This window comes from Pygocentrus nattereri, chromosome 3 (assembly GCF_015220715.1).
Source record: "Pygocentrus nattereri isolate fPygNat1 chromosome 3, fPygNat1.pri, whole genome shotgun sequence".
NCBI lineage: Eukaryota > Metazoa > Chordata > Actinopteri > Characiformes > Serrasalmidae > Pygocentrus > Pygocentrus nattereri.
The window spans coordinates 42,400,818-42,420,856 of NC_051213.1; the positions used below are offsets into that span (position 1 = coordinate 42,400,818).

The window sequence follows — 20,039 nt, forward strand, 5'->3', positions numbered from 1 at the left end:
AACTGACACCCAGGAAAAGCCTGGCGTTTTTGTTTTGAAAGCTGACGCACTACAACCGAATTTCCAAAAGCAATAATTCATACATAGTCAAGCGAGATTCACCCTCAAATTCCAATGTATGGTAATATGAACAACAGTGTGATCTTAAATGTTGCGAGAAGTTTTAAAATGTATGGTTATAAAAAGAACAATTCTGATCTCAAAGTCTAGTTAGCTGAGCCGTTCTAAAGTACTTGATGTAAACACGCCAATGACTGCCTCACAACAACTTAACTTTGCATTAATACACCAAAACACTCATCACTGAATCAAGATGAGCCTATTTTAATCTTGACTTCCTATGTTGAAATGGCTTATTTTCAAAAAATATTGACTTGCAATGGTGAACCAGCGACTTGCTAGGCCAAAATAGTGACTTAGTGTCTCTTAATATAGATGCATTATCCCAAAATAATGACTTATTTTCTTGAAATTTACTAACTCCTCAAAAATTGATAAAATATGCAATTATTTTGAAGATTTTGGGGAAAAACAAAAGTCCTGTTTTTAATAACTAGTTCAATATTTCAGGAACATAATAATTATTTTGAGCGATGAGGCCAATATTCCAAGAACCTAAGTCATTATTCTGAGATAAGAAGTCAATATTTTCAGAAAATGTCATGATTTTGAGATGTTAAGTCAAAAATTCTTAAAGGAAAACACAGTCAAACCTCTGAGAAAATGTCATTATTTTTAGATATTAAGTCAAACTTCAGAGAAAATGTCATTATTTTTAGATATTAAGTCAATATTCTGAGAAAATGTTATGGTTTTGAGATGTTAGGTCAAAATTCAGAGAAAATACATCATTATTTCGCGATGTTAAATCAAAATTATGAGAAAAATGTCTGATTATTTTGAGATGTTAAATCAAGTCAAGTATGTTCTGTGCTGAAATCTTTTTGACACTCTTATTGACTCTAATTTATTCAGTATCCGATCTCTGTACAATAACACTGACGAGCGTAGTAACGTTACTGTACCTGTCAGCCCGTCGCTGAGAGACTGTAAATCTCCCCAGTGGGCGTGACCGAAGGCGGGGCGACGCGCAGCCTTTCCTTCTCATTGGCTGGCGTCGCCAAGAGGCGTTGGTGATATAAACCGTCCACGCGCAGCGGTCTTCAGTGAGACGCGGTGGTAGTTATAGAGAGGAGCAGTTCATAGTTATCAGGCCGTTTCGACATTCAGTTTCTTCACGGTTTCTTTCTTGTTTCTAAGAGGAACTCGGGCAAAAGTTGGTCATGGATTTCCTCTGGTTGTTGTTTATCTTGCTGAGCGCTTGGTGCTCGTCAGCCGAGCGACACAGCGTCTACTGGAACAGCACAAACCCGAAGTGAGTAACGTGTGTTTACGTTTTGCCTCTCATTCAGTTTAGCATGTACTGCAAAGCTGAGGGGAATTCATCCGAATTTTCAGAATTTCTGTGGAAGTCAGTTAATTAAGATATAAACAAAGTCAGCGGGGTTTGATATGAAATGATTCATTGTAGAGAAACTCGAAATTTCGCTAGGTTTTTTTTAGCGGTGGTGAATGGAACCAGGGGTTGTGTTTCATCCAAAGGCACCAGTGAACCTAGCCCTGTCTTCTGATTCTTGTTTGTGATTATGAGGGTTAAACAGTGGTAAATCTGTAAAAAATCTGTTTAGCCTGACAATGCCTTGCTGTACCCCTCCTCCATGAATAGAATTGGCTCTTTTAGGTCAAATATTTACCTCAAAACTTTAGTAAAATGATGCATCAGTCAGCGACCTCGTAACCATATAATGTAATAACGTTCTTTGAGGAGCCTTTAAAGGCATTGAACTCTTCAGACGTCTGGTTCCTATCACCACCGCTCTGAACAATGCCAGGTGTCTCTAGAATGGAACCACTCCAACCATGCAGAATGAGTTTATTTACATCTTAACCTCTGAATTTTGTACAAATGAACATTGGGTGGAATTCCCCTTTACACCTTCGTTACCTTTACGTGATTTTAAGTAGTTATAACTATCTAAAGTGCTCCCTGTACAAAGGCAGAGGGGATTTTCACCGGGCGTTCATTGGGAGATTATGTTTGTAACTGTGGCCTACTTAGTTTGCACTTCTTAGCATTTATAGTGTTTTAGTGAGTGCACATAGAGGAACATCATAACCCGAACCATTCTGAGGTAAAATCCTAGGTGTTTTAGGTTTAGATGTACAGTCATTCAGAGTGGTTTGATATGAAATGCTTCACACTAGAGAAGCCTAGAGTCAGAGTTGTTCACAGTGGTGGTGATAGGAACCAGACCTCCGGAGAGTGTAATGCCTCTGGAAGCTACATTACATAAGGTTATTATCAGAAATGGTTATGAATACTTTGCCTGATGCCTGATGCGTTGTTTTCAGTAGTTTGAAGATAAGATTTTAATCCAAAACTGATTTTTTTTTCTCTCAATTTACAGCTATTTTACCATTATCAGCCTTACATTCTAAACACTCTGAAGACATGCTGAGGTCTCACATGTTTTGCATAGAAAATAAAACAGCTGTATTTGCATTGCAGCCCCAGGTTCCAATCACTCCCACAATAATGAAATCTGAGTTGATAAGTTTCTCTTCAGTGCACCACTTCACATCAAACCATCTTGCATGACTTTGTTTACATCTCAATGCCTGAAGTCTCCTTTAAGAGCAGCTTTGTTACACCCTGTAGTGAAGCTTTTGTTTTCATCTATCTCCAACCTTTAACCTGCACTAACTTGACTGTGATTACTGACTCTGAGATCTCTTTATTTGACCATTATCTAGTGCTCTGTTATGTTAACAAGTAGGAAAGTTGACTTGCAGCATTGCACACAGTCCACACAGGAAGATAAGGCAGAGCAAAGAACACGAAAACAAATGCTTAGACAGATGGACAGACGGATCAGATTAAATATACTCACACTTCTGCAGTGCTCTGTCTCACACGCACACAGATGGGGCAAAAAATAGCCGGGCATGAGGGAACTAGACATACACGTCTGTAGTAGCCTGCTTATTTTTACAGGAAGTCTTATATTACAGTGTGTTACCAAGGGCCAGGGGGGCATACAGCTGTATCTCAGAGGGTTGAGGATTGGCTGATTGAGCATCTGTTCTGATTTCACTCTTCCTTGTAGAGGCTGAAGTGACAAACAAGCACTTTTGTGGCAATCGATGCAAGGCGCAACTTCTCGGCCTTTAGAGAGGCTTTATCAGGCTTTTAGAATGAAATCTGAGACCTTGAGAGCTTCGCAATATGTCTTATAGATCATTCAACCACAGTTGTGTTTCATCATAAACCACTTTTATGAGTTTAAAAACCCCATGGGCAGCTCCAAAGTAATTCTTGTTTTTGTTGTAAATGGAGTCTGGTCACCTCTATCCATTTCCTCATAACATCTCTGATCATTGTGTAGCGTCATAACAAGCAATTGTAGGATTTTTCAGTCCCTTCGCTGGACGATGTTGACGTGACCGCTGGGGGAGTGTTGGGGATGGGGATGGCGCAAGGCGGCCTCAGGTTGTGCTATTAGTCAGTCACAAGTTTTTGCCTTATCTGGTGCGTCATTATTAATGTGATTGTGTAATGCTAGAGTTACCTAGAGTTTCCTGCTCCAGCCAGACTCAGCACAGTCTGACTCACCATCAGTCAGCAGAGAGAGGGAGGCTAAGCAACAGCTGACAAAAAAGAGAGGGAGAGGCAGAGATGGTCAGAGAGAAGGGGGGATTGAAACTCAACTCTTTTAGCTGGAGAGGAAGAGAGTGACGGAAAGAGAAATCGGAGATGCTCAGGACTGGCGCAGCACAAGAGAGGGGGAAAAAGAGGACTTTAAGCATCATTGTAGATACAGTGTTGCTGTAAATGTGGGGCTTTTTTTGTAGCTTTACTTAATATATGTATGTGGTCGGCAGTTTAAGTTGCTGCTGTAAGTTTCTTTCAGGATTAATACAGTCTCTCTCTCCATCTATGAAGAGAGTATAACAGTAGTGGTGTGCCTCATGGTCCAGTCTTAGGCCCGTTTATTTTGCTTTTGCTTCAAGTTGCATAACCAAAACAAAAAACATAATATAACTCAGTCTTCAGGCCACTGCTAAATTTAGACAGCCTTTCAGCACATTCATATCATATATATATACAGACAGACAAATGCGCCTTAGATCTATAAATATAATCCCGTCTGTAGTGGCCCATAATCTGGTTGGTGGCTTGCTATTTGTACACCATTTCCACTGTAAAACCTCTCCATCTTGCACTTGCTGTTTAATCCCGTATTCTAAGGAAAAGAACAGAGCACAGCGATATTTGATCTATTGCGTTTAATCCGTAGCTTTCATTTCCTTGCGTTTGGTTTGGTTCAGTTGTTTTCTTCTAATTTGCTCCCAATTGGGCACTTCTGTGACTGTTCCCAATCTCAGTGATCAATGAGAGCAAAAATCTCGGCAATTCAATCTCTGAGTGGATTAGTCAGGCATGGCTAATGGATGGCCTACACTCCTGGTGTGGAGGTGTGAATTGGTAAGCAGCCGGACCACCTGAGTCCGACTATGCCTGGAACAGAAAAACGCAAACAAGCCCTTGTGCCTACTTACAACAGCGCATCACGTGTGGACCTGTTTATGAGTGCGCGTGAAGGCGTGTGAACAGTAATGGCTTAATCCCAAGCGTGTGCCTTTTGGAAAGTTGCCACTCTGGTTTGCCAAGCGTGCGTGCTAGTTTCTGACGACGGGCTTGTCAGGTTTGATGTTTTTACACCCCGTCTACGGGGTTACGGGGACTTGCCTTGTTTTTCTGACTGCTGCATGCCTGTGCTTGCTGTCGACATACATGTTATTGTGCTAAAGGGGGAAAACATAATGAAGTTAGCAACAGCTGGCTCTAAAGCCATTAGACAACGAAAATGGCTTTGGGTTTTAATTCATGCTTACACGAGATCGTGAGAATGCTATTATTTACAAGTGCTGTCATATTGATATCGTATGAAGGTTGCACTAATGCCTTTTTAGGATCAAGCATCAGTGTATGGTGGCATGCTTCAGGCCAACAAACGTATGTAAATGTGACATCATATAAAATAACATAGGCCATTACTCCAAGTGGAGTAAGCCATAAATGGGGACATTTTTTAAATAATTTATTTTGACATGAACAAAATCATTTAGAGTGGTTTCATGGTCTAATTTCTTTGGTGGTGGTGATGGAAACCAGTGGTCTTGCTATCTTTTTACTATCCAAAACCTACATGTGTCTGACTTTATAAAGTAGTTTACTGTAAAATGGAATAATTTCAGGTTTTTCCTCTTATAACCTCCTGCATTTATGTCTTGCCCATGAATACATTAAAAATATACATTTTAGGCTTCCACTGTTTAGGCTACAGCCTTTCTCCCAGGCACAAGGCAACATATTAATAATCAATTCTCTCTCTCTCTCTCTCTCTCTCTCTCTCTCTCTCTCTCTCTCTCTCTCTCTCTCTCTCTCTCTCTCTCTCTCTCTCTCTCTCTCTCTCTCTCTCTCTCTCTCTCATTTATATATATATATTATATAATATATACAGTGCCCTCTGATAAATCGGTGACACACATACACCAGGGTGGCACATGTGGAATGTGTGATTTGGGTATATTTAGTAGGTGGTGAGGCCTGCCAGCAGACGTGTTGCTATACTTGACCATCAGCTGTCCACTCATCCTCTGGCCATTCCCCCTTGGCTCTCACTCTCCTCCCTGTTCCAGTACCTGTCTGTTCCCCTCTCCATCTTCACTCCCTCCTTCCGCTTGAGGCATTTGCCTCCATTTAGCTTGTTAATCACCATCCTGCTTTTTGTGCAGGTCCACCCTCGTATACAGTTTCTCTGCACGTCGGCCGCCGGAAGGAAAAACCCATGTTAAATCTATAGAAGTGATAAAGAGAGGCGACATTTTAGGGCAATGTTCATAAGGCAACAAATGCCCTTGACAAGTGACAAAGCCCTACACAAACCTTTTATAACCGCTTACTCCAACTGAAGTAAGCCATACATATGAAGTGTAACCATAATAGAGAAGTGACAGAATATTGTTGAAACATTTTAATAAAAATAATGTGGAAATGTGAAAATTTGGAAAGGTTTGATTTTCAAAAAGTGTTGACGCAATAAAAACACAGGCCTAATAAGTAGGAAGGGAAAGTTTGTGAACAGTCTTTAAGTGGGTTTGACACAGTGAGCTAATAATGCCTCAGATGTTACACATGTGCAAAACACCTTGATCTTGTTTGTTGTTTCTGATGACTTATTTGGGTTTGTATAATAATTCCAGGTAGTTGCTGGGAGGATGTTCTGGTGTCCTAACTTGGTGTAGTTGCTAAGGGGTTGCTTGACTGTTTCCATGGTATCCCAGGTAGTTGTTAAGGTGTTTCTAGGCCGGTGCTCTGATTTCGCTAGCATACTTGTATGATGGTGAAAAATGTGGCTGACTGGGGTGGAATAAGAAGAATTTCTGTTTGACCAAACACAATAAATCAGATTGGTTAAAAAAAAACAAGTGACTAATTTGGTTATAGGCTCTGCAATCCTGCAAAGTTTTGTGGTTCTAGTTCCAGCTCTCAGAGGAATAGCACTGCAAATTTTGGATTTCTAAAATAATGTGACTAAAACAACTCCCCCCCCCCCCCCCCCCCCCCTCCCCTCCCCAAACCAACTTAACATATATACCATATAAATCATATAACAGCGATAGTATGTAGCCTCCATGGTCGTAGTGGTGTTTTATTGCGAGTGGTGAATGGTTGTAGGCTGTAGGGATGTTGTAGAGTTATATTGACTGCTGTGTATTTTTCTGGCCTGCAGACCTACTGTAGTGCAGTGTGAAGGGGGAGCCAGCTGTAGCTTTAAAGTAACAGGCTGAGCACCTGCTTTCATTTTCATTCATGCTTATTCTTAGTAAACAGCGTCTTCCTTCTTAGAATCACTACATCTGTTGTCTCCAACGCCCCCACAGCCTCTTCTGCCTCAAACACACACACTTGCACGCAAAATCTTCGCCACCCAGCCATGTATGAGCCACTATAATCTGTGGTACGGACAGAGTTCAGTCAGATTATGGGCAGATGTGTGTAATCCGGGCGGATGACCCATTCACACCGCCATCATCACTGAGTTTTATATATAGCCACGCTAATCCAGCGCCGCGTAATCCCATCCCAACTCAGTGTTATGTATGTAAAACATAATCCACCACCTTATGGGACAACGCGCGCCTCACGCCTCATTTCCAATACGTTGTCGTATATTACAGGTTGCATTGGGTATATCTTCCGTTTGGGGCCTTGGATAGAGAGAGCCTTAATCCTAGAGTGATTGATAAAGTGTATTTATAGATACAGCTCACTGAAATAACATTGTACAGGCACTACAATGTAGGTTTAATGCTTAGTTTTGGGAAGGTTTTGCCTAAAACATGCATTTTTCTTAAAGCCATTAAAGGCAGAGAGGTACATGCAGGGCTTTGGTAGGCAAAATAGTCTCCATAGAAAACTTATGTCATTCACATTTACCACTATTTTATCATAATCAACGCAAAAACGTATGTAGGATCACCGTTTATTAAAGATACCAAATGAAACGGTAGTTTTTTAGTGGACTTTTGTGCTAGGCTAGTTGCTTCATTGAAGAAACAGTTCCTTTACTTAAAGACAGGCTCTGAACGTTCTGCCATTGTTTTTTTATCGACCCACTTCTCAGTCTGTTCTTTTCTTACGCTTTCCTTGTTTCTTTCTCTACGCCCCCCCCCTCACCGCTCACTCCCCCCTTCCACCCTTATCTCTGTCCCAGACTTCCTCCCATGCTCCTGTTCCTTCTTCATCTCCCATTCTCACAGTCGCTCCTCTCTCTTCCTTTCCATAGTGTTTTTCCTTGCAATTCCCAGCCACCTCCTTTCTTCATCTCCCACAGTGATTACTGTTTTGATTCTCACCACATTAAAGAGTTGGAGCTTTCCTGTCTTTTGCTTTTGTAGTATTCGGGAGGAACTGTTCTCAGATACTGTCTAAACGTGAGAACGGTATGTTTTTCTAATTAGCATCTGATTGTCTGCACTGATTGAATTAGTCTACGTCAAGCTGAGTCTTTTCCGTGTAGTGGTTCTCACTGTTGTAGCTCACTGTTGCCACCTAGGGAGCAATAATGGCAAATCATTATAGTAATTGCTGTATGGCTGATTGTTTTTTCTTTTTCTTTTTTTTTTTTTTTTCACCCAGAGATGAGGCACAACAATAAAAGCAATATCCTCTATTGCATAACAGTCTGGCATTTAGCATCACTGGAGCTGACTTTCAGCAGTGCTCCCAGCAGGCCGCAGAACCACAGGACGACGTACCAGCTCACAATTAGCATCCATTTAAAAGTGAAAGAAAGAGGGAGGGGGGTGTTAAGGTAGCAACGTTAAAGGACAGATAGAGATGGGGGAAGGGGGATGGGTAGAGGGCAAAAAAGGTCGGACGGAGAGAAAGGAGCATTTCTGTCAAAAATGAGTTGGAATGAAGAGGCCCCTGTTTATAATGTGAATTTAAAGTGAAAAAGAAGAGAGAGCGAGGGAGAGGGGGATGGGCCAAGCATGGAGAGATAAAAGACAGACAGAAGGGGGAGGATGGACGGGACAGTGATGGATGGTATGAAATTTTGGGGCTGCAAAAAAGAGCAAGCTGTCTCCGATGAGTTTTTAAAGAAGTGCCCGTCTAAGCTCAGCAGGGACAAAAAGTGACATCAGAGAGTTGATGTCTGTTTACACAGTGAGCCTGGGGTGTGAAAATGCATTGTGAAAGTTCAAACAGACTAAAGCGCTATTCAGTACTTTATATGCACTCGGTGTACTTTTAGGAATGATTCTGAAATAATCCAAATTAATCAAACCATGGCAAAATATGAGATTTCAGGATTGTAATCTTATTGAATTGTGCGTTCTCAGCCACCTTCTACCTCCTCCCTTTTCTCTGTCTGTGGGGTTGAGTTAGTAAGGTCTGGTGCTGGTGAATAGAAGGTATGCGATCTGTGGGCTCGATGTGATAATCCTACTTTGGAATAGTGGATTAGCCGCTTGGCATTCCAGCCCAGTCTGCCGTAGCTGGGCTAATTACTGCCATGATAGCCTAGGAGTGACAATAGAGGGAGCAGGACAGAAGTTGGGGTGCAGAGGGACTGAAAGACAGAATTGGGCTTTGTGTGGTTGTGGTGTGCTTCATGGTCCAATGTTGGGTCCGCTTATTTTTATCCCAATATGGTTCACATTCAGGCTAAAGCTTGCAATAAAACAAGACATGCAGAGTATAACATGTTGTGTTTTTTTTTTTGTTTGTTTTTTTTGTTTTTTTTGACTCATGTACAAACACCCACGCACCAGAGAAATAATTCCAGTGGAAAGTTTTGATGAATTGGCAGATTTCACAGTTTAGTTACCTTCTTCCAGTAAAAGCCCCAAGATCGGGACTTCCCTGCAAATTACACTGGAACTGGAGGCCCTTGGAGCGAAAGTTTAAGCTCATCATGCGTTCGTGTGTGGAGGGTGTTACACAGATGTTATGCCTTGATAGCGTAAGAATAAACCTCCAAAACAGTCATGATGCTTGTCACAACACGCCGACCCACTGTCCCAGAAAGTGAACCCACAGGTGTGTGCGTTTGTCTGAGCGTGAACTGCTGACTGCTGTCATAGTCCAGTTGGTGCGGAGTGCATGTGTTTGGTGCTGACTGTCCGAACGTGTTGTGTAACGTGTGTGTGCGCCTTGCTGACTCCAGCAGCGTGTGTGAAACATCTGACCCTGCACTTTGACTCCTCTGACCTGCTTGACTGCTTGGCAGCTCGAGACATTCCAGAGAGAGAAAGAGAGTTTGACCCGCAAGACGAACCTTGCCATCACTTCAGTGACACTCAGACATCACACACACCCCCTGTCTAACACAACAGCACTACACAGCTGCAGGACAGTATGAAGGTAAAAATTCTTGTCCAAGCTTGACACCTGAAGTATTCTTTAAGGACACAAGCACCTACAGTCTTCTACTAAACACGTAATCGCCTGAGGGCCTGCAGCTGCAGCAAGTCCCAGGCCAGTGGTCCGCGAGTACATGCACATGGACATTTTGGCTGTTTATAAAAAAATAAAAAATAAAAAAAATAAACAGTGGAACCTAAAGCTTGTTTGGATTTGCTGTGACAACATAACTCACCCCTTTACATTCAACACTGAGGCTGAAGGTTTAGCACTAGCTACTAAATGCTTACTAAATTAGCCTGCTTAGTCATAGTAACATTAAGTATTAGTCAATAGTTTTATAAAAAAGCTTGTTTCAACGATTATTTCTGAAAAACATCCGGCAAATATTGGCAGCAGATCACTACATTCACAAAGCAATGTTAGAAAAAGCTAACTAACAGATTATAGATGGTAAAATACAATCACTTAACGGTATAAAGCCCTTTGTCTACCACCAAGGACGAAGCATCATCAGCCACAGAACAGTTACTAAATTAGCTTTGTTATAGTAACATGATCTAATTGTTAATGGTGATAAATAAAAGCAATATATAATTGCATCAGCCACTATGGAGATGTTTTAATGTAGTTTGCAACATAAGTTTTTTGTCGGTAACGCAAAATAGAAACAACATTAGAATTAGCAATGTAGGCTCGTAAAAACGCAGTGTTCAACAATTACTGTTGAAAATGCCCAGCAAATACTGGTGACGGACCACTAGAGACATTTAAAACGCAATGTTAGATTAAGCTGATTAACGCCATTTGCCCACCAAATGAAGACGAGGTTGAGCCCACTGTAAAAATACTCTGTGCAGCAATGGCCTAGATAAAATGAGGACTGGAAAGAAGCAGCACAATTTCCAAAGACTTCCCTCACTCACACCCAGCACCTCTCTTCACCAACTATCACACGGGAACAAGGGGGTGAACGTTTGAAGTCACTAATCGCCAAGAGGGGAAAGAACAACAAGAACGGCTGTGTGATTGTAAGGCCTGCAACACACTGGCCTCAGATCAGGGTCGCGCAGATGAAACGGCTCTGCCCAAATGATGTGGACTTCTTTGATGGAGCAGCATGAGTCACTCTAGGGCAGTGGTCTCCGAAATTTCTCCTGGAGACCTACCATCCTGCAGAGTCTGGTTCTGACCACGGTCTGCCATACCTGCTCCAGCTAGTTAACTTCTTCAGAAGCTCCGGATTGGCTGGATCAGATGCACCAAACTCTGCAGGATGGTCGCTCTCCAGGAGGAGGGTTGGAGACCACTTCTCTATAACGTGCTATAGCGCTCTATAACATTTCTATGATGCATGTGAGTCTGATAGATTGCGTAATACACAATGCTTTCATTAGTCAATTAATTGGAGTAACAGCTGCTGGTGATGCCTATTAGCTGCACTCCCACCAGTGGACCCAGACACCTCAGTGAGCAAAGGGCAAGGCTCAGAGCCAAACACTGGGCTATGATCCCATCTGTGGTGGATGTTTAGGGAGGACAGAGAGTTAATGACACCTCATTATGGCTACTCTCTTGTTCAGAGAGCCATACTGGGAGCAGGCCTCAAACAGCTCCTAATCAACTTGGCTTCAAAGAAAGGCAGTGGGTGGGGGTGACGGAGTGGGAGAAAACGAGAGGGACTAAATCTAACTGAAAAGTTTTAACTTTTCTAGTTTGCACAATGCTAATTGCTTATAAGCTAGATTATTTGTTAGCTACATTAGCCTCGCAGCTTCAGCGCAAAGGTAAATAAGCAAAGTTCCAAGAGCCGATATGCTTTGGCTAAACAACAATTAGGGGTAAAGTTGTATAAATTCGATTAGAACTGTCACTTTAATGTGCGAGTCAAGCTGTGCTGAAGCCAGTACAAGTTGCCAATAAAGCTTTTATCGCAATTGTCAATAGGGCAGAGCAATCATTACCCGAAGAGCGCGCGATGGCTGATCTGCTCCGACTTGCAGCAGCGAGGTGAACGCTGATTATTCATAGACATTCATGCACAAAAGCACAAGAAAGTAACATTTTCCCACACGCAGAAAAGTCGGCGGGCTTAGCAGCGTATCCACCCTGCCGTTTGAACATGGCATTGATTACAAGCTGCGCGAGACAAGGCGTAATCCCACCATTAGCCTCCGCTAACGAGGGCAGTGGGGTGTGAGCAGGACCGTGTTTACCCCTTTCTGAATAGTCAGTGAGGCTGTTTTGACAGGTCGGCTAATTCTAACAAGAGAAAAAACAGTGGGGTGGGAAACCGCTGTGAGCATGTGGGGCTGGCAGGAGCCAGTATGTCTCTTGGAAACGTAACCGGGGGTCTTGAAAACAACAGCATGAGGGAAAGTGAGAGAGAAAGAGGGTGGGCAAGCCAGCCTTCGCTTTGATGGCAGCTCTGAGACACTTGGTTGCAAGTTTTTGAGCTTGGGGTATGTGAAATGCAAATCAGAGAGCGGAGTTTACAGCATAGTAACAGCCACAGAGACGACAGCCAATCATATGCCTCGTTATTCAGTGGCGTCTGGATGTTGCTGCCCGACTAGGCCTCACGGTCACTGTAGGACAGTAGCTAATTTTGTAATAAACATGAGTTACCCAAGTACAAAAGCAGGTTGCTAGCATCACTGACTGAAAGAGGTATGAAATGAGCTGAAATACACGGGTGGTAACACTGACAAAGGTTAGAGGGTCTAATCACCGCAAAAGGGAGGACAGTAAAATGAGAGCTAAGAGGGAGACTGAGAGTCATAAACCCACCAAGGGGGACAGATGAAAAGAGAGATGCAGCCTGGACGTCTCCGCTGTCTCCGAACTGACCGATGACAATTGTAGGATGCGGTTTATGGCCATGAGAGGAGCTTAAGTAACAGCTACACTATTGAAAGTAGTTACTTTTAGTATTTGCGAGGCCATTATGCTAGTGCATAACACATTTCTGCGTTTCCCTTTTCTGTTTATTTGCCAATATTAAAGTTTCAAAAAATAAAAAGCATACAGTACAAAGATAATTTTTCACATTTCATTTTTTCCCCTCAATAAATTCTACAAATAAACTAACTGTAAATGCTTATTTTCAATTAGTCAACAAAATGTACTTTGACCACAAGCGCCAAAACTTTTGCATAAGGCCGTACGTTGGTGTAACAAGATTTTCAATCAGATTTTCAATCATTTTGGTCATCATTTTCTGTTGGTCATCATGAAATGCTCACACAATAAAAAGTACAGCAGCTGTTTTCAAATGGTGTAAAATGGTTTTAATAATACTATTGGAGGGGGGGGGGGACTTTCATGTGACAGCAGTAATGTAATACATGTAGGGCCAGTTTCCTGGACACTGATAAATACTGGTCTACGACTACATTATTATGTCAATGGTGATTTACCATTAAAAGGCCTTTTTAGTGTAGGATTAAGCTTAATCTGGGTTCAGCCCATAATAGCACATTAGTACTGATAGTAATAAGTTCAAAGAGAGGGCGAGAAAGAAAGAGAAAGAAAGAAGAGCAAGACGATTCACATCAGGTTCAGTCTCAACACCATGAAACCAAAACTTTTCACAAAACATGGCATGACTGCCAAGAAAACACAGACAGTGATTAGACATGAGAAGGGGAACATGGTGTTTACGTCCTGTCACGAAACCTGAAGAACCGGGCGACTGATAAACATGATCGTTCCTAAAAAAACAACCAGTTAGTCATGTGCCATGTGTCGGGGTTCAGGCCCGGTTTTGCTTTGCATTGACTCCTGCCTCAGGCTTTCTGCCTGTGTTTTTCCCAGTGTCTGTTTGACATTAATCAGTTTTTGTCACGACTCTCCTACGTTCCCACCCTGACAGTTATTAGCTTAGCGCTGTCCTTCCCCCAGCAGAGATTGCATCACCATTCCACAAACCTTTCCAGATGTTCACATATTCTGACCATTGCTTTTCCCCTCTTTCCAGCTTCCTGTGGGATGAGTACACAGTGCAAGTGCGCATTAACGACTACCTGGACATCATCTGCCCCCACTACAAGCGCGGAGAGATCCCGTCCCAGGAGGCAGAGCGCTACGTCCTCTACATGGTGGAGCTAGAGGACTATGAGGCCTGCAAGCCGCAGTCGTTCGACCAGCTGCGCTGGGAGTGCTCCAGGCCCTTCGCCGCTCATGCGCCAGAGAAGTTCTCTGAAAAGTTCCAGCGCTTCACGCCCTTCACTCTCGGCAAGGAGTTCCGCCAGGGAGAGAGCTACTACTACATCTGTAAGTTTCTCACTAAAAACAAAAAACTAATTTGCACATCTCAAGCAAGTGACTGAAAATCTGCTCTATAAAAATTCTGTGTATAATATGGCAAAAATCGGTAGCTCTGAATATTATACATCCATTTTTATGGATAACAGTGTCATACATCGTCAGAAGCCGTCTAAGCAAGTCTTTTTGGGGTTACTGAACAATTAAACACAGGCAAGTGTGATTAATTAGGCACACAGTTAGCACAGTGCTAATTAGTGCTTTGATGGTCTGACTGCCATGCTGATATGACATCATGACTTTCTGAGTAGGCATCTTCCAGTTGAGGGGGCGTTTCTTCATTTTTTTTTTTTTTTTTTTTTTGCTAGTTAAAGGTCCAAGTCTGGCCCAGTTGTGGGTGTTCTGGCCCAGTATACATCTGCATCCTTGGCCTAGATCTGGCCCACACACTGTAGAGGAGAATTAATGGATGTGGCCCAAATCTGGCCCAACTACCTGGTCTGTCATGCCAGAACTGGTCCACAAATGATAGGCACAAGGCAAAACCATGGCCTTGTTCTGACCCACATGCCTAACATCAACCAACACTCACATATGAAAGCCAGAATCGGGCCAGAACTGTCTGCTACTTAGTTGAATGTAGCATATGCTCTCATTTCGTAATATTTAAATAGTTTTTAAGAAAATTTAAGAAGTAAACTTGCATGTCTTGACTAGGAAGCAACACAACCACTAGCTGTCTGAAGCGAACAGCTGAACTTAAAGCATACTGTCCACTCTTATAGCAGCTAAAATGGTCTTTTATTGTGTGTCAGCAACTGTCCTTTTATTGGGTCTGAATTTTCTGTCCACTTTCTGTTCCCTTCCACAGCCAAGCCTCTTCACCACCACGGGCAGGAGTGCTTGCGGCTAAAGGTTGACGTGGTCGGACCTCACAGTAAGTGCCAAATATATTATTAGCATTCTTCGCATTAGCCACGGGCTGGTTTACTCGACACATGCTTAGCATTCACGAGCACCTGACGCCGATGAGGGGGGCGTCTATTTTTGGTTCTTCTGTCTAATAACGGAGTTCTTGCCAAGTCCCTAACAATGCGATGATTGATGTCGTAGGCTCTAAGAACCACAAGAAGACGACGGTGAAAGAGGAGGAGACGGAGGGTGGAAAGAATGAGCGGATGGGCGCGGGAGGAGTGCACAACCCATCAAACAGGCTTCCAGCAGGTGAGCATCTCCAATCTGTCATCCCTCTCTCAGCGCTGTCAGTTTGTCCATTTGCTTGAGGAAAGTAGTCTTCTTGGAACACTTAAGAGCTTGCGCAACTTAGAAAGGAAGGACTGTAACATCCCGTCGAGACAATATCTTTACATTTATGACCATAAAAACGTAAGATATTTGTTTAGTAGTTTTAACGTGTGAAACATATCCGTGCCTGATTGTTTAGGGCAAGGTCCCTGCATAGGCATTAAATCTAGTCATGGACTGTATCGCTGTTGTCGGAAGAAAACCTCGTATCTCCAAAAGAGTAACTTTACAAGAGAAGAAAAAAAACGACTTTTAATAGAAGTCAGTGAACCAAATTTTGGTTCCATTGGCTTATTTTAGGCCATTTCTTTCAGTCCTTTAATCGTGAAATTTACATACAATGTAAAGGGTAACGGGCATTTTCAAACTATGTCAAAATCCGAAAAAAGATACGAGGTTTTTTTCTCCGACAACAGTGATGTTTTCCTTTTAGTGAAAAGTCTGCATTCATAATCCTGCATAGTCCAGGACTAGGCTTATTCCTTGTCCCAGGACAACTGACCCATAATAATGTATCCTTGTGTTTGATTTAAAGATAACCTACAGAACAATGACTCCCATTAATGTACACCTTTATTATGATGCAGGGATATGGGACTTCTTGGCCGATGCTACCGTCCAATACTTTCTATGTGCTGATGCTAAATACAAAACATTTATAGAAAATATAGAAATATAGGGCTATATTAGCATCATGGACATTTTTTATTTATTTTTAGGTGGTTACTAATGCAGTTAAATGAATGAAATACTTTAGAATGGCTCATTTTAAAATGAATCAAATCTAAACATCTGTCCAGTTGTTTTTAAAGCCATTATTGACCGATACAGCTGGAATTCCAAAGTCGTCATGCATCCCTACTAATTTATCTTCTCGTTTGAAATGTTTTTTAAATGTTCTAGTTGCTGCTTCCTTTGCAGTTGATCAAACACTAATAACTGACTTCCCTCATTCTCTTTCCCTCGCAGACGACCCCGCTGCGATGATCCCAGTTGTTCAGAGGAGCGTGGGCAGCTCAGCCGTTTCCATCTCTTCAGTTTCTTTCTTCGTCACGTTGTTTCCCGTCTTGTTTGCCCTGCTTTTACACAGAGACTGAGGACTTTGACAGCTGGATCTCCTGTTAAACAGACTTTAACGCCAGTGCTGGTCGCTGGCTTTGAAAATAGTTTTTATACAAAGATTTTTTTTTTTTTTAATGTGATCTGAAGCTGGTGTGCAAGTTCCTGCGTGAAGTGCTTGTGTTTGTGACCTTCGGAGACGAGAATTCTTTTTCTCTCTCTTTTTTTAAACGGAAGAACAGTATTACCTACCAACTTTTCCTGTTTACCATGTTGTTCTACTTTGCTCCTGTAGCCTGTGTTTGGTTTTTATATATATATATATATATATTTTTTGTCTCCACTTAAAGAGTACCCAGTGTTCAGAACTGAGGACCTACCCCATAAGCAGCAACTGGAAAAGGAGCGAATGTGTAATTACTAGTTCTCATTAGACTTTGTGCATTGTACAACTTTCATTTACCATATTTAACACTGAGCCAAAGAATAAGGTGCTGTTGCACCTTAGGTGAAGAGGCTTCATCATCATGTAGAATCTGACATCTAGCCAGTTCTTGGTATGTTTTAGCATAGCCGTCATCCACGTTTCCTTTTTCCTCAACAGCCAGTTTGTGTAAGCACTATGTAATTATACACTAATTGTGAATCTCCATGGGCAAATGGAGATGAGTGGACATCAAAACACAGAGCGATGAGCAGGAAAAAAAGGACAAAAAGATTTTGCTGTTGTAACAGCCTTGTATCTCCAAACTAGCAACATTAATGCATGTTAAAGATACCCCCCCCCCCACACACACACACTTTTCTCTACATAATTTAACGTTTAATTGTGAACAAAGTAACTCAGAACAGTTTGATGTGAAATAGTTTGTGTAAAGAAACTTGCCGACTCGGATTTCTTTACAGTGGTGGTGATGGGAACCAGAGGTTGCGATATGTACAGCACAAATATAACCATTACTTTATATTTGCTCACCAGAACAACCAGTGAACCCATGTGAGCTTTGATATGTAGTGTTGATAATGGTTACATTTTTAAAAAGTTACCTTTTGTTTTTTATTTTTACAAAGCCTTCCATGCACCCCTCCATGCATGTATTCAGAAATTCAAAATATTAAAAATATTTAAGGCCAAAATCTATCGAAAAAATAAAACGATCTCATCGTATTTTCTGTGAGGGAACTTTTAGAGGTGGACGTCTGGTTCCTGTCACCACCACTCTGAACAATTCTTACGTTTCTCTAGATTGATCTATTTCACACAAACCACTCCGAATGACTTTGTTTATACCTTAGCCACTTTATAATGCTGACATTTTGCAAAACTGGTGGAATTCCTCTTTTAATGTAGCACAATTTCTATGGATTCATTCATCATGAAATGTTCACACAGTGTAAAGGGCAGCTGGCATTTTCAAATGCAAAACAAAATGGAGATACAAGGTTTTATGATGGCAGTCATATATAGTGGTACTGAGTGGTGTGTGTGTGTGTGTGTGTGTGTGTGTGTGTGTGTGTGTGTGTGTGTGTGTGTGTGAGAGAGAGAGAGAAAGGAGCAGGTTTTCTCTTTTTTACATCAGAACACTCAGTACAACTGTATATGTGCAAATGGACATAAGTTGGCAGGACAGTATCTACTAAAGCTGTGTTTTGTTTACTTGTAAATAGTTGTGTAAAAATGTACATAGAGAGATATATAAAGACTTTGTTAATTATGAAACTGTGGTAAATAAAAAAATGACTTGTGAACTCTTTGGTTGTCATTTCATTACATACAAGGTCACATTTATCAGCTTTCCAGAGAGTGTTGTATCAAGACTGATGCATGATGGTTTGTGCTGTTAAATCTGATAACAGTGGATTTGGAGGCCTAATTCTGCCAAGTTAAATTGAAAAAATCCCAACACCAAATTATTTTGTTAATTGTGTGAATTGCTATGCATATATTTTGATACTAAGTAATTTTGCAATGCTAATCATTACTTTGAGATATTCATTTTGACATGCTATGTATTTAAAAACAATTAGTATCTTAAAATAATGAGTATTCAAATAATAAACTTAGTATCTCAGAATGAGAGTATCTCAAAATAATCACAGTAACTTGTAAATAATGACTTAGTATCTCAAAAAATGACATTAATTTGAGATGCTATCTCAATAATGAGATCTCAAAATAATAAACGTATCTCAAAATGGGAGAGTATCTCAAAATAATTACTTAGAAACTCAAACTTAATGACTTAGCATCTTAAAATGAGAGAATCGCAAAATAACATAGCATCTCAGAATATCAGGTAATATCTCAAAATAATAAACTGAGTATCTCAAAATGATGATACCTGAAGGTGCCATTTGTAGGTTTACCACTACAGATTTTAGCCCGCCTGTTCATGGACAGGCCCTGCGATGGTCTGGCGACCTGTCCAGGGTGTATCCTGCCTTCCGCCCGAAGACTGCTGGGATAGGCTCCAGCACCCCCCCCCGCGACCCTGACGGAGAAGCGGCTTAGAAAATGGATGGATGGATGTTCATGGACAGTCTCAGCACCCCTGTACCCCATTCATCATTTGAAAACAACCACCACAGGACCACTCATATCATATCTGGTAAACGCTGGTCCTATGGAGATCCCTTTCTATTTGGAGGGGGGCTTATAAGTTGTGGGCTACAGTCTGTAATGGTAAAACCTACAATGTACTGCACCTAAATGCTGTTTCTGATATTTCAAAAGTATTTTAAAGTAATTGGACAGGCTATATTTGTGTTGTAGACTTCATGACTCCCGGTTCCATTCACCACCACTGTGATTCGGTTCTTCAATTAACTATTTCACATTAAACCACTCTCAATGACTTTGTTTACATGTCCACCGCTGAGCTATGTAGGAATTTTTACAAATTTGTGGAATTTCCCTGCAACCTCTCACCTCCCATGTCCTACTGCTTAATTATCATACCAGCCTTTACAATACTGCATAAAATGCAAATGAGCCTCTGGCATCCTGTGCCAGAGTCACATATGCGATTGGATGAATTCAAAGCATTCTAACACATGCAAATGACTTCAATGGCTGACCAATGCGTTCTGATGTACTGCAAGTAGCCTATCGCAGAAAGTAGCCTGCTAGTTTGTCCATATTGCCGTGGCTTTCTGACAGTTTGCCGAAGACCAAATCCCGTCTTCTGCCAAACCAAATGACAGTTCTTCTCCCCCACTTTCTCCCTCCTCTATCTTCGCCCCCCCTTTTATCCCTGGCCTTGGCCGGGACTTCACAGCCCTTATCCAAACACACGGATGAACAGGATGGAGGGAATGAAAGGAGAGAGAGCGGGGGAGCCATGGAGCAGTGTAAACTGTCACCAGGGTGCGAGGATGTCACTTGTGCACACTTTCCCCGGCACTTTCACCC

At 41.7% G+C, this 20,039-nt stretch overlaps 1 protein-coding gene across 1 annotated transcript; it reads left to right on the top strand.

Annotated features, from left to right (window-relative positions):
• Positions 1-1,179: 1,179 nt before the first annotated feature.
• efna1b (ephrin-A1b) lies at positions 1,180-18,376 on the top strand. Its single transcript, XM_017702010.2, has 5 exons — positions 1,180-1,375; positions 13,977-14,272; positions 15,135-15,200; positions 15,377-15,487; positions 16,538-18,376. Exons 1-5 carry the CDS (start codon positions 1,284-1,286, stop codon positions 16,663-16,665), a joined length of 693 nt encoding a protein of 230 aa, XP_017557499.1. The 5' UTR covers positions 1,180-1,283; the 3' UTR covers positions 16,666-18,376.
• Positions 18,377-20,039: the final 1,663 nt, after the last annotated feature.